The sequence below is a fragment of the Theobroma cacao genome, chromosome 8 (assembly GCF_000208745.1).
Source record: "Theobroma cacao cultivar B97-61/B2 chromosome 8, Criollo_cocoa_genome_V2, whole genome shotgun sequence".
In the NCBI taxonomy this organism is placed as follows: domain Eukaryota; kingdom Viridiplantae; phylum Streptophyta; class Magnoliopsida; order Malvales; family Malvaceae; genus Theobroma; species Theobroma cacao.
Genome location: NC_030857.1, coordinates 18,205,395 through 18,221,320, shown reverse-complemented (window position 1 = coordinate 18,221,320; position 15,926 = coordinate 18,205,395). Strand labels below are relative to the sequence as shown.

Genomic DNA, 15,926 nt, shown 5'->3' with positions numbered 1-15,926 from the left:
ACACTTTAGTTCCTATCATCTATCAAAGGAATCTAAATTCTTTATAATCTACTTACTGTAGAAAGTAAGTTTTAAGGCCAAACAACTTTGCAAACCCTCAAGTGTATCTAGCGGTCTATCTTCATAAAGTACAAAGATAAAGTTAGACGTTGGATTCATTGTATCCCTAAACCTCTTCACATAATTCCCTTTTTGCATACTGAGTAGTGAAAGTGAAATAAATCTTAAAGATAGTATATATTGAAAGGTTCACCTTGAAATCAATTTTAACAGTTATTTAAATTCCATCTAAACCCCATTTACCCAACAAGAAATAAATGAAGAAAAGTGATCATTATCACTTGATGGAAGAGAAATCCTAGGAAAGGATTCATGTCAGCTTGTATTTTTTTCAACTCAATTCAATTTCAAGACAATGCAATTAAACTCGTAAATGAATTACAAAAGTCAACTAATATAAGATTTGAGGGGTATAAGTTAATCAGAATTAAACATGTGGATTACATTAATTTGTAATTATAAATTTAGTTTATCTCATATTTAATACAAATCATTAGATTATTACCGATGATGATGGCAAGTTAACCGGCCTATAGCTAGGTATTGACTTTAGCAAGAAGACTTAATTAATTATATAATCACACCCACTCTTTTCCAAGTGAATCACCTTAACAACGACATACACATTTTGAATGATATATATCGAGGAAAAAGAATAGTACTATTCATATTGAAATTCACAAAACTTAAGAACAGAGAGTTTGCACGTAGGCGCTGAACATTGTATATTCATGATGGCCTAAAATATTTTGCACAACCTAGGAGTAAGTGCTCTAAGATTTTTAATTTTCTTGCAAATTAATTCATTAATTTAAGGAAATATATATTTACTTAGCTAAGTTATGATATCAATGACATTGATTGATCAAGTATGTCATGTTCCTACTATAAACAATCTCCGTCCTAGAAGAATATGTCAGCCTAGCTAAGGCCATTTTCTTCTCTTCTCCATGAATTCCACAACCCTAAGTTATACAAGTTATATAACATTGTCTAGGTTGCGACAAATAGGTAATTTCAATATTCACATATAATACTTAAAAAAATCTATTAAACTATTGAAAAAATTCACATAAAATCAAATTCTTATATTTTATTTTGAGTTAAATAAACTTTTATAATTGACAAATTATTTTTAATAAAAATGTCATTTGTAATTTCATGTCACCGAGTATTGATGTAACATGTTAAAATGTCATAATGACGATTAAGTGGTATGTTGATGTAGCATGATAATATTATCATATAGTTTTTTTTAACCTTTTTACGTCAGAATCGCATCAATATCATGTGGACAGTGATATTTTGACTAATAATAATTAGTAAACTATTAATCATAAAAATTTATTTAATTTAAAATAAAAATATAAAAATTTGATTAAAAGTAATAGAAGAATAAAAATTTATTTAAATTTTATTGAATAGTTGAATAGTTTTTTCAAGTATTATATAAAAATGATTAAACAATTTTATTAATGCAATCAAAGTGTCATAATAAGTCTCCCAAAAATAAGTGTCTTAAGAAGGTAAGTGCTTTGACTATATCAAACACTTAGATCACACTAAACTTTTTATGTAAACAAGACCAAAATTTACCTTTTCACGTGACAGATATTCTTTAGTTAATGAGAAAGAGGGCTGTCTTTAGGCTATTGTGCAAGCACGCACATTTATGCAGTATTATTGGAATGAGGAAGATGCCATAAATTCCAGCAATGGAGTAAACCTTTTTGTTGTCTTCACGCAACAATAAAATACATAAAAAGCTAATAATAAAAGAAATTGGCCACTCTTTTCTTTACTGAGAGGGGAAAGTAGAGATGAACTAAGTATTTAACAAACCTGAAGTGGTACTTGTATCTGCAATGGAATGCTCCAGCATTCACAAAACAAAGCTGACTCCACACTTTGTTATGGAGTTTGCGAATGGTGGGTGCAAGAAAATGCATTGAAATTAGGGGTTAGCACTGTAATATTTTCTGGGAAAATACTGAAGCACAAAAGGAAAACAAAAACCGTCTTTTGGTACAAAGGAAAGAACCTATTTATGGCTCTTAGTAGTTTGCTAACTAATAGAAATAAGCCACTGGGCGATTAGCTGTGACTTTTCAAATCTCAAAGTTCAGGGCATACGTTTTAAACCTTAATATGTTTTTTTTTTAATGTGTAAACCTTAATATGTTATTAAGGTAATATTTATAAAACATTGAAATATTTGAAAAAAATTTTATATTATTCAAAATTTAAATAAATTTTTATTTTTTTATTACGTTCAAATAAGTGTATATATTTTTATTTTGGATCAAATAAACTTTATAATAATAACTGATTAATTGTCATTAATTAAATTTCACTTGTCATTTTATGCACACACGATATGGATATTATGATAAGTATTATGCTATATAAAAAATTGTAATTAATGTTTTTTTTTGGAATTTACGTACAATAATGTATTAATAAAATTTTATTAAATTCGCATTTGGATCAATCCTTAATCAATGTTTATTAAACACCAATTAATCTGAGTCTTTTATAATTTTTCCTCCGAAAACAATACTACATTCCATAAAACAAAAAAACAATACTACATGATTTTCAATTGCTAAGGTGGACAAGAAAATAAGTAATGAAATGTGTAGAACATAACCCTCAAAATAATATTCGAGTATTTGATTCATTGAATCATATATGATTATCTATCTAAAGAGCAGAATTTGAATATCCTCTCTCCGAATTATATATATATATATACACGTAACAATCTAATTTGTAAAAGGTGCACGGCCCCTTAGGAGAGATTAGGCACACGCCTTTGGAAGTCAATGCCTTTTAATTAGAGTTCCAACGATGTATTTTCCTAGGTAATGCAGCACAGGACGGGTCTAATTCCAATCTCATGACGAATTTTGGACGTTATAATATTCATATTATTATCTCATATTATTAATATTAATTAATTTGTTTTGATAATAAAACAGTAGTTAATATTATGTTAGTATTAAAATATATTATATCCCTATTAATATATAAATAATTATTATCAATATGAACTCCTATTATAAGCATATTAAAAGATCAAATAGTTATAGAAATATAATAGCTTATATGTTATTAAATAATATTATTAATAGTAATTAATCTATGTTGATAATAAACTAATAAATTAATATAATGTTAATATTAAAGTATATTATTTCATACTAATTAATGCTGATATATTAATCAATATTAACATATAAACAAGTATTATCATGAGTAAAGAATATTTAAAAATTATATTACATTATAAATATTTTGAAAATAAAATATTGTTACAAAATGTTTAATGTATTGTATTTTGTATCTATTGAAATGTTATTATATATTTTAATATAATTATGTATTATTTATTTTATTTAACTATAAAATTTTGAATATTTTAATTGTTATTTTTAAAAATTAAAATAAGATTTAAAACAGTAACAAATAAAGGATAATATATTTAAATAAATAAATTATGAAAATAATATAAAATATATTGATAATAAGATGTATTATTTTTATAATTATAATAATATCTATATAGGCATATAATCTCTAGTAAAATCTAAAACGTTTTCATTACATATCAAATAATAGAAAATATTTTTTAGTGTTATATAAATAATTAAAAAATTATATCTTCAAGGAAAATGCCTCCTACAAAAAATATTTTTTTTCAAAAAATTATTTTCTGATTACCAAATAAAATCTAATTTATTTGAAATTGTCATATACAAATAGCAAGATGTATGAATCACAATGGTAGCGTTTGGTACGAGGGAAGTGGAAGCATATTCATTGTAATGTATCAATTAAATTACATTGCAGTATTCGTTTTGCAACAAGCAACTACAATGTAAGATTGCAATGCAATCACATTACAGCCAAGGGATGTAATGTGATTGCAATCTAAAACCAATACAATCACATTACATTGCACTCTGCAATATTATTAAAGACATTTTTACCTTTCAACTTTATTACTTTGTTAAAAATATTTTGTAATGTTTTAATTAAAATAAAAAATATTAAAATAAAATATATAATATAAGAATTAGAAATTAAAATAAAATAAAATACAAGAAATTAAAATTTATATAATATAGGTAAAAGAAATTCAAATAAATATATCATATAAAAATTATATTAAAGAAATGAAAATAAAATATATAATATTATAATAAAAAATAAAAATAAAATATATGACATTAAAAATATATTTAAGAGATTATATCNTTAACAATAAAAAATACAAGTATATTAAACTTGTATTTTAATAAATAGGGGTAATTTTGAAAATTAACATTACATTCTCAGTAAAATAGTTGTAGACTAAACGTTGTAATGCTATCTTCTCTGCATTTTAATCATTATTTTGTATGTATACCAAACACTGTAATGTTATTTTCCTTGCAATCACATTACTTGCAATCACATTATCTGTAATCACATTGCATTGTAAAGTACTAAACGCCACCAATGTTACAAGCATTTAGTTTTACGAATATAGAACAGTGGTGAGACTTACAAGGAGTTGAACTGTTGGATTGCAAAGCTAAAGGAGTAGTCACCATGTCTCTTGAGCTCCTTTTTACGAAGTTAGAAATATGGGAAGCTATTAATAGTTGCGATGGTAACAAAATCTCAAAGTCGTATGGTTTTTAATTTCAGTGTTATTAAAAAATAGTGGGAAGCAATCAAGGAGGAAGTTATGAGGTTTGTCCAAGATTTCCAAGCCATAGGGATTATGAAAATGGGAGTTAATGCATCTTTTGTCACCCTCGTGTCCTACTATACCAATCCTAAGGGATTGTAACACAGCAATTAATCATTATTCTGACTTTATTTAGTCATTTATTCTTTGCTCTTTTAACTAATTAATCATTTTTTTAAAACAACAAGCTTCTTGACTTGCTTTCAAACAAAAATTATATTAAGGGATTTAAACTTTGTCTTGCCCACTTAAATAATGTAGTTAAACATAAAAAAATGAAAAATATTTTGTTATCATCAAAAACATAGGAAGTCAACATAAGGATGGTGGTAAGAGTCTTATCTGTGATTCCCACCTACAGTGTCGTCTGACACAGCGTGCCACACACATAAATGTATATAGCCTAGGTGAGGCGGATGTACCACCTATTTATGACTCCCAGACGTGGGTCGCCTAGACGTGGGCTAGGACCAAGTAAGCATCCCTTGCATTCATTATTATTGTATATTATTCTTGTTATTGTGATGTCTCTTGTGATTGTTTCTTATGTTTGTAATACCTTATTGACTTGTAGATTAACTCTAAGTTATACGCTATCCTAGATGGGTTAATAAATAGAATAAGTCTTAATGCATTGGTTAAGTTTATGGATCATAAAGAAAGAATGGCCACTTGGGTTTTACAAATTGAAAACGATCATTTGAGTTATATAGTTGGAAAAATGCTTGCTTGAGTTATATGGGTTGAAAGATGATCACAAAATGTTATGATTGGATTCTAATGGAAAATCTTGAATACATGAGTAACTCATATGATTTATGAAGAAATTGGAGTAAATCATCGATAACTTGGATTATATGATTAAGTATCATTTCTCTTAAAGAGGATTCAATACCACAAGTAAAGTACAGCTTCCTTGTTTTTTCTAAAGATCTTGCAGAAACGTTCTATTTATTTAAAGAACCACATGTTTATGATATGTCGATTTCATTATGAAAATGAGAAATTTGAAATAAAGTATGTTTATCTCAAAATTCATGTTTACATTAACAATGTAATTTGTGTAAAAGCTCTTCCCTTTACCTTAGCCCCTTCCCGTATTCATCATGGAATCTTTAGGACTCACATGTTAGTTTTCCTTATTTTTGTTACAGATCAGTGATAGCTCTTCAACCACCCGAGTCACAGAGACGTGATCCGTTTTTCTTTCTTGATAAGTGGTATAACAACCCTCTTGAAGCATAGAGAGTTGGGACATGTTCCGCTGGTTGAGTCAATCTTTAATTAATACTTATGTTATAACATTGTTGAATATTGTTATGATGATGTAGCCATGCTAGGGCATTATACTTGGTATGGATTTTAATTATGCATTTATATGAATTGAACTTGATGGTTTGAGAGCCCATGTGAGCACCACATATGTACAAATGAATGTTATATGTATGGGCACATGGACCGACAGTTGATTATGAAATATTTGCTTATGAGAACATTTATGAGCACGTTGATTGGTGAAATCCATAATAGTGTGATTAAGCATGTGTTTTCAAGATGATTAATATATGATGAATAATAGTTATATACAATGATATTAAGCTAGTTTGGGTCTAGTGGGTTATAACCGTCTAAGTTCTTGCACCCGTCACAATACCTCCATAAAATGGGATGGGACACTATGTTTGATGGGAAGAAAGTAAAATAGAAGAAAGGGGAAAATATGGGCAAAAAATAGAGAAGAAAAAGAAAGATATAATATTAAAATTATTTAAAAATATTCAAATAAACTCTTATTCTTTTATTGCATTAAACTAAACTTTTTTACTTTTACTTTTAGACCAAATAGGCCATTATGACTAACGGTTTACTAACTGTCATTAATAAAAATGTCACTTGTATTTTTGTGCTCATATGCTGCTGACATGGAATATTTATATGTCACAGTGAATGGTGATATAGCACACTTATGTGACATGATGACATGATCACATGATATTTTTACTTTCCACGTCAACGTCTCTTAGATATAAAATGATTAATGATGTTTTAATTAAAGATTGACTAATAACAATTAATCAACCGTTAGTCATAAAAGCCTATTTTGTCTCAAACAAAAGTAAAGGAATTTGATTGAATGCATTTGAAAAAATAAAAACTTATTTAAATTTTTTAAATAGTATAAAGAACTTTTACTTATTATGCCAAAAATAAAATGTTTTTCTGTGTTTGGTACAATAATGAAAATAAAATAAACTGAAAACTAAAGGCAAAATTAAAAATAAAATGATTATTTTAAGTAGAAAGTGTATTTTCCTTCTATTTTGAAAGGATTATAGAGGATTATAAAAGAACACTATTCTCCTTCCAATCTCTTTCCTTCTTTCATCTTTTCCTCCAGCCAAACATTTTGTAAGGTTGGGAAACAGATAAAACAGCTGATGGAAATTTGGGTTTCTAAAGAAGAGGAAGGATTTTTGTCCCATGAGACTTCAAAACCGGCACACCCAAGCCCTATTTATCAGGCTGCTAACTTGTTGGAAAAGAACACCAAATGTATGCCTATTTCGAATATAAACATAGATGATAATAGTAGCAGACATGTTCAGAAATGATGGCAACCAACTGATAATCCAAAGTACATTGATGAGTGCATTCCCAAAACATTCTAGAATTAACTTCGATCCACCAGAGCACCATGGCAGGTCTGGGACTTTCACCACTAAAGTTTGTCATCTAAGTTCTTATTCAACTGAAATAGGTAGTTTAAAGTAACCAACTAGATGTTCATATTGATGCTAGAAAGTACTGCACCACAGGCACTGTCTCACAATACATGTTTAAGTGATGTGAGAGGCCATTTAGAAACGGATCATTCTAACATTCATAAATAATTGGTAGCCCAAGCAACCACCACATTAACTCACAATTTCAACAGCTTCAAAACCTTTCTCAATGGATGCCTTCACTGCATCAAGAACCAACTGTGTCTTCCTGCTGATTGTCGGCCACTTTTTATCTGGCTGCGCACCATTCTTTTTAATATTTTCAACCAAGCTAGCAAACTCTCTGACCATGCAGGCTTCCTGAGGTAAATTTACGGTGACAGTGTGTTCACTTGGAATTGGCACCCATCCTGTTACAAGTTCATTAAATTGAGGCTTTGAGGATGTAGTATAAGAGGCCTCATGCTCTTGGTAAGGAATGATGAAATCTGTGAGATGCAAAGTTCCAAATGTTCCTATAGCGGTGAGATTCATTGTCAAATTTGATAAGAAAGAGCAATGGAAGGTTGCAACTTTGCCATCTTCCCAGTATAGTGAAGCCCCACAAGCTAGAATTACCCCTGCTTCATTGAGAACAGGACCTTGCATGGCTGTAACAGTCTTGGGCAGCTCATAATCAGCTGCCCAAAGGACTGACCTGATGCCATACCACCCAGCATCGCCAAGAGCACCAAGTGCATCAAGATCCGGCTTCACACGAATGTCATTCTTGAGAAAATCTGGATCAGCAAAAAATGTGAAGCAGCTATTTACCTGAGGAACCCAAAGGTTTTAATCAATATTGTCATTCTCTGTTAAAAATGCATAACTTTAGAGGGCAAGAAGGTCGCCTAAATCAAATCAGATAAAATTTTATCATCTAAGTAATAATTCACGACAAACAGCAGCAACTTATCTTACAATAGGTGATAAACACAAACAATTTTATATGAGTTGGTTTCCAAGATAGGTTGTCTGAGTGTTTTGCAAACATTCCTAATCATGCAGACTTGGACTCAGAAGCACGGATGCTTCGCTCTTTTCAGACACACAAACACACGCATACAAAACATTCATATAAGGCTTCTTTTAATTAATAGGAACTTACAAAAATTCAAAGCAACTCTCTCTTAGGAATTGTGCAAAGCCTTTGGATCATTCTTGTTAGCTCTGTTTCAGATCAAAGTATCATCCCCACTCATTTGCGTTATCCCTTAGACAACCCTCTCTACAAGCCCTAACTTAGCTTATGTCCAGGGGGCCACAGAAACTCAAAACTACAGTTGATATAACTGTTTGTCAAAAAAAAAAAAAAACTGGTTCCTTTTATTGTTGACAATGAACACTCACATATCTAGACCAGCAGTCAGGTTTGTTTTCTCTTCCTTTATCTGCAACCCACAGGACCCCATCCTGAACAAATCTTCACATCCTAATTATCTTTTCTCATCCAATTAAGCCCCAGAATCTTACTCACCACACAACCCACTATTCTTAGTTTAGTGCAATCCTCCCCTGGCATCTTATGTTAGTCTAAAAGGTTCAACAAAGCACATCTAATAAACCTCAGTGTGGATTCTAAATTGACAGCTTAGCAGCTAAAACAAGACTTTGCCACACCAATAAATGAATCATGGTCCAAGAAGGTACTAGGTTCTAATTCCATCAAGCACCAATGCCTCATGTTTTAACAATAAACAAGCCATAAATATTGGCTGAAGAGGTTCAGAAAAGCACGAGGTTCGAGATCAACAACAGGATATACAGGATAACTTAACCAAACAGAGACGGTCACTGCAGTTAAAGGTGAAGGGCGCCAAAAATAGTTCTTTACTGAAGCAGAGGTGCTAATTAGTACAAAAACAAATAAGTTGACGCCATTTCATTTCCTAATTTATTACAAAGATGCTCTTCAAAAAAAATTATTACAAAGATCAGGGATTACTGAGATTCTTCATCAAACTCTAGCTCTAAATGAATATTATAAGAATGAAGAAGAAAAATAATTAATAAAAGTCTACATTCTTTCTTTCTTTTTGGAAAAATATGTTGGTCTCTAGACCAGTCTGACACCAACTTCTCCCATTTCTTTCCTGCGTAAAATAATCTATAACCTTCCTATTTGGCTAAGAAGAAATTGGTAATCTACAAAACAAAAGAAAAACCTTGAAATTCAGCTGAAACCCAGTAAAAACCTTACCGATTTAAGCAGACCAAACCGCTCCTTATCGTTTAAAAACTCCTTCATTTTATAGGTCCTGGGATGATGCACCCACATGGTCCCATCCATAATCTGAACCCCATTTTCTTCACAAGCCTTTAAAATCTCATCAAACTGTGCCACGTTCAAAGCCAGGGGTTTCTCCATTAGCAGATGCTTCTTCTTCTGAGCCGTCAACACTGCCCATTTGTGGTGGAGGCTAGTGGGTAAGGGTAAATAAACGGCGTCGATGTCTGGGTCGTCTAAGAGGGACTCGTAGGAGCCGTAGATCTTGGCTTCAGGTGGGAACCCGTTGGCCTTGGCGAAATTGGCGGCTTTGTCGATGGAGCGGCTGGCGACGGCGGAGAGCGTGGCGTTCGGAGCGAGTTGGATGGCTCGGGAGACTTTGCGGGCTATATCGGCGCAGCCAATGATTCCGATTCTGATGGGTATATCAGCCATTTTTTTTTCTTTTGGTGCGAGGAGGAGCAGAAAGAGATGAGACGATGGAAGTGTTAAAGTGGACGGGGGCAGCTCCTTGGTTTAGGCAGCGACCAAAAATGTTTTGGACAGAATCAAGGAAGAAATCTGATGGCTTTATGCTGGTGTCAGACTCTTATTATTTGTTATATTAAATAATATTTGTTAATACACTATAATTACCTTATCTAATAGAAAACATATATTTTTAATTAATTTTAAAATTAAAAAAAAAAACCTTTAAAATATTTAAGATTATATCTCTTTTAGTGTGTCCGCAACTCGCCGACATGCCTGCAAATGAAAAGTTATTTGGAGTTAAGAAAACATTAACATTTGCTATAATTGGAAGTACATTTGTAGACTTTCTCTGCCTAATGCTAGCTCTTCCATTTTACATTGATCATTGGGTTTGGGTCGGTCCAAATTTCACTTCACAGTCTACCCTTTGACCAAAGATGGGTGGGCACATCATCTAAAGTCTAGAACCCTGATTGGCCCAATCTATAGCAGATCAAAACTGCAGTGTGTGTGGACTAACTTGTCATACTTGGAAATCAAGAGTAAGTTCGCCCTTGGATTGTTTTTCAGCCTTACGTGTATCATTAGTAGGTGCTATTGTTGTTAAAATAAAATTGAAAGTAAAATAAACAATTCTCATTACAAGATGATGTACTTGTAAACTTTCTCTTTAGTTTTCTTATCAAAGAAATTTCTATACCTTGACAACATAGGAGTCTAATAAGGTAAGAATGAAAGACCCTTTGCCCCTTAAATGCATTTTCTTCTAAATTGCTACAAAACATAAAGCAATTATCATCAATAACTACATCAACTTTAAAGCTAATAAAGCTAGGAGAGTAGTTTCAATCTCATGAAGTCCATTAGTGCTACTGTCACGACCCGAAACTCCCATCGAGCCCGTGACAACTGTTGTGAAGTCTCGACAGACATTTTTCCCTCGAATGCCCTTCGAGACCTCGTAAGGCTTTCGTACCAGTTTTTCCATTTCTCTCTCTTTTTTTCTTTTCTTTTTCTTTTACTTTGAATAATAAAATAAACTAAAAATATTAATTAAAATAATCTATTTTAATGTAAAACAATATATATATATTTTTGAAACATCAAAAATTAATTTTCTGCACATAAAAACAAAATAAATTTATACATACTGTAATATAGAAAACTGGAGTATGCAATTTAAATTACAATGACACGTGGACCCCCAAATAACTGAGAAGGTTTAAGTCTATAACTTTACTTTCTAGGATGCAACTCCGAAATTTACTTCTCGATGCAATTGACAGTCTACTGCCTATTCTGAGCCTGAAAAATGTATAGGAAGAAGGGGTGAGATTATAAAATCCCAGTGAGTAGACAGACATCATCAAAATAATCTAAAGCCGAGTAATAGGAGACAATTAAAATAATTCATCCCAACCCATATAAATAATTGGATTTCATCCAATTACTCAACATGGCTTATGCACTTTTCAAAAACTTGGCCCTTGCCAAAAATCCATTCTCGGGGATACCCCGTGAAGGCATCTTACCGAGACCGCCAAGGCTGTTTATTGTCACACACACAAACACATTTCACCTCTGACAACACAGCCGTTCCTCGACGTTGGCTGAGTCCCAATTTCATGTGGTGGCCAGCGTGAAGTGTACTCAAATCCTACCTCGGGAGTTATCCTACGCGCCTCTCCAATCGAGGTAAGCTCAATAATTGGGAACCGTGCCCCTCTAATTAGGCTGGCCCACGGAACCCCCGTCACTGCAGTGCCCACTTTATAATCCACCAACCAATAAAATCACAATAGTATGACATGGCTCACTTAACACATTCAAGGCAAATAAAGCAGTTCACATATTCTTAAAATCATAAAAATAACCAGTCATACCCACATTTATCATAAGCCATTTAATGTAAAATCATGGATAAACAACACAATCATAGTATAGGTCTCCAATTACTCTATTTTTGAAATCATTATTAAATTTTCAAAAATTTTATAAAATTATTTTATAAAATCCCATTTTCCCATAAAACACAATAATTTTCCAATTAAACCATTTTTTCATAAAATCACACAATTAAATAAATCTACTCTAGATAATTAAGACGATAGTAAGTTTACTCACTGTACTAGGAGTAGATATACTCCTATTCTCGGTCCTCGGGTGTAGTCTTTTACCCGTATCAGATAGCTCACCACCTATCCACAATACATGACACAAAAAATTCAATAATTTGTGTCAAATCAATATATATTATTTCAGGCTCTTATCCATGCGTATGCACTAGATAGGGTGTGAAATGTTTGGACAATCGCTTAATCACAGTGTCCGACCTAACTCGCCTATACACGGTGTAAATTTCTAAAATCTCCAATTCAACTCCAAGTCCATCCATTTCAATTTCAATTATCCAATTATATCCACAATACCTCAATGACTGTGAATGTGGTCCAATTTATCAGTTCGGACCACAAATTACGCTTTTACCCTTAGTGGGTAAAAATTTCAATTTTTTTGCACCAAAAATTCCCATTTAATTTCCAACCTCATAATTCATCATTTTTCCATCTAATTCTCTTAAAATAAAGTCAACCTCATCCTCACACACCATTGGCTAGATTCGGCCTAGAGAAATTCATGGAGAAAATGAATATTTTTCTTGTTGTTTTACTCATAAACATGCTAAACTAACACTAAACACTAACATAGTTCAAAATCAAATTAATCTAACAACTTTCTCTCTCTAAACCCATATGATCAGATTTGAATCCATCATCAAAACACATAATTTAACCATAGAAAATAAGGAGAAATGCATGGAAATGATAAATCTTAAGCTAAGCTTGAAAAATCATACCTTTAAACACTTGATTCCTTGAAAAATCATACTTTTTCTTTGAATTTTCTCACTCTAGGGTTTGTTCTTATTTCTCTCTCTCTCCTGCTAGTTTTGGCTGACCCTCCAAATGAAGAATTCTGGAATTTTTAAGCCTTTTAATAGGCTTAATAAAATATTATTATTTTATTTACCTTTTGAATATTTTATTATTTTATTTTTTTCTAGCCATCTTTTTGACTTTCTTTTTCTACCACTCAATCCTCTTCACTTATCCATGTCTTCCATGAAATTTCTAGACTTTTCCAAAGTTTTGGTGGGGTAAATTTTTAAAAATTACACTTTTGCCCCCGTAAAGTGAAAAATTACGTTTTTACCCCTAAAACTGAAAAATTGCCCATAGACATATTTTCATCCCTTATACTCATACCATTCTTCAATTTGTCAAATGTGATCTAAATTCTCTCAAAATCTCAAAATTTGTCCGTGAGTGGAAAAATTACGATTTTGCCCCTAGATAGTGAAAATTTCGATTTGACTCTGAATTGATCATCGAACTCCGAATTACCATTTTGAGTCATCCCTGAACTGTGAAACTCTTAATTTCACTTTAAAATTCCTATTTGAACTAGTTCGAGACTTAATCGACTCAATGGTACCATTAGGGGCAATATCGTCTTTTAACGATTTCTCGAACTTCCTAAATATACAAACATTCTATCGAGTATGTGAATGACATTATAATTATTTTACAAAGCAGGGTTTGACAGCTACCACTTTGTACTATTATTTCTTTAAATATTGTCTTGTAAAATAAAAACAAGCATGAAATAATTATATTATACAAGGGAGTAAAAGTAATTCAAAATAAGTGGTAGGGTTCACGAGTTATTTTCACGTTTGAGATATTTTAGAGAGTTTAACTTGGTAATTCAAATATGGAGGTAGTTAAAAAGATTTATTCTTAACATTTTTTTAAAGTACGCATGCTTTACTTTTTCCTTCTTTCTTAAAGTATATGTGGCACATTATTAAGTATCACTACTCCACTATTCAAAACTAAAGCGCACTATCCAATTATGTGTTCTTCCCATAATGTCTAATAAACTGTTCTTTAACGTGTTTTTCCTATAAGTTATTCTTTTCATAGTGAACGTACTCTTCCCATAATAAGCACATTTTTCCATGCAGAACGTGTTCTCCTAAAAATACTCTCATTTTACTAACTACTCCTAACAAAATGCTCCTATTTAGTATAAATATGAGAGTTTGGCAATTGGGGAAGGATCAAAAAATCATTAAAGATTACTCTTAAAAACTCACTCAAAAATCTTCCAAATATTCTCTCTACTCAGCTCTTTCCATTCATCATGCTCCGCCACTCTCTCCACTTATTCATTGATTTCTTATTTTTCACCACTTGCCTCAAAAGCACTTATGCTTTAAAAACTGCTCCAGTCTTCCTCTTTGTCGCTTCTAGTACATTTCGTTCTACTTGTTGCAACATGTCTTTTCTCTCCCAACTAAAAGAACCGTCTACATTTTGGCAACTTCACTAGGGAGGAGTGATTGCATTAAGTTAAAGCTACCAAAAATTTCATAGCCAGAAGATATGGAGAGTTCTCTAAGCAACCAAGAAATGGTCGTCCCCACTTATGTCTAAGAGCTCATGAAAATGCTCCAAGCCTCCCAAGAAAGGATGTAAATGCTGAAAGGTAACAACAGTAGATGATGGAGACCATCACCCAATTTGCATCCTTTATTGCTACAACCCATCAACCTCAGCCCATGCTACCCCATAATGGTGAAAATGCTGCTAACTTGGTCAACAATATGAACGAGAATGGCAAAAATGAAGAATGCACAATTGACCCACTCTTTGTCACATCCCATTTTATGGTGGAACATGACTAGCGCAAATGGGTATAGCCCGTAAGGCCTAAGCAAGTCTCTTTAACGTTCATCATTAAACATTCATCAATGTGGAAGCATATATAAACATCTATAGGCATGCATACCACCATACGCAACATTACACAAATATGGAACTTCTCAACATAATATTGTAAGTGCAACATTCATATATCATCAAAGTGCCACATTTCTAGTGCACTATAATATTTACATGTCTCAACACCCTCAAGTGTCCATATGGGCTCTTGAGCCACTTTATGCATTTAACATAACATTCATAATGTAATATGCCTAAACATTTGGCTACATTATTATAAAATACTCATAATCCATAAAAACATATTCATAGTCTGTAAACATAAACATAACATAAACTGACTTATTAGCGGAACATGACTTGACTCACTGGGCATCAATAAGCTGTTAGACACCTACCAATGATAAATGAACAGATCAAGTCTCTGTAACACTAATTTCTAGCAACAGAGTGCTATCACTGATCTGCAACGAAAATAATAAAGGAAAATAACGTGTGAGTCACAAAGACTCTTTGAGTGGATACAGGGAAGGGGATAAGACAGGGGATAAGAGTTTTTCATAACCATGCAATTATAAACACATATGATGTCATGACCCGAAACTCCCATCGAGCTCGTGACAACCGTCGCCACGTCTCGATTGACATTCATTACCCGGAATGTCAACCGAAACCCCGCAAGGCTTTAATATCAGCTTCTCATTTCCCCTGTGGGTAACTGTTTCCAAATACCACATTCTAAAAGATTTTAAACTGTTTCCAACTTAAACAAATAAAATAATAATTTTCGTCTCACAGGGGTATTTTGGTCATTTATCCCAAAAATCTCAAAATCATCTAAAAATATAGTATGTAAGTGGAAAACACATATTTCATAA

At 32.0% G+C, this 15,926-nt stretch overlaps 1 protein-coding gene and 1 long non-coding RNA gene across 2 annotated transcripts; both read right to left on the bottom strand.

Annotated features, from left to right (window-relative positions):
* Positions 7,353–10,360, bottom strand: LOC18593095 (uncharacterized oxidoreductase At4g09670). Its single transcript, XM_007020144.2, has 2 exons — positions 9,761–10,360; positions 7,353–8,334 (listed from the first exon to the last, which is right to left on the bottom strand). The coding sequence occupies exons 1-2, from the start codon at positions 10,220–10,222 to the stop codon at positions 7,714–7,716; spliced, it is 1,083 nt and encodes a 360-aa protein (XP_007020206.2). The 5' UTR covers positions 10,223–10,360; the 3' UTR covers positions 7,353–7,713.
* On the bottom strand, positions 11,525–13,155 carry LOC108663099. Its single transcript, XR_001929027.1, has 3 exons — positions 13,119–13,155; positions 12,386–12,459; positions 11,525–11,566 (listed from the first exon to the last, which is right to left on the bottom strand). It is a non-coding gene; the product is annotated as an uncharacterized LOC108663099 (long non-coding RNA).

Coding starts and splice junctions, on each gene's coding strand:
- LOC18593095 (XM_007020144.2), bottom strand. CDS start 10,222: ATGGCTGATATACCCATCAGAATCGGAATCATTGGCTGCGCCGATATA. Junction 8,335..9,760: donor GGTTTGGTCTGCTTAAATCG/GTAAGGTTTTTA, acceptor TGGGTTCCTCAG/GTAAATAGCTGCTTCACATT.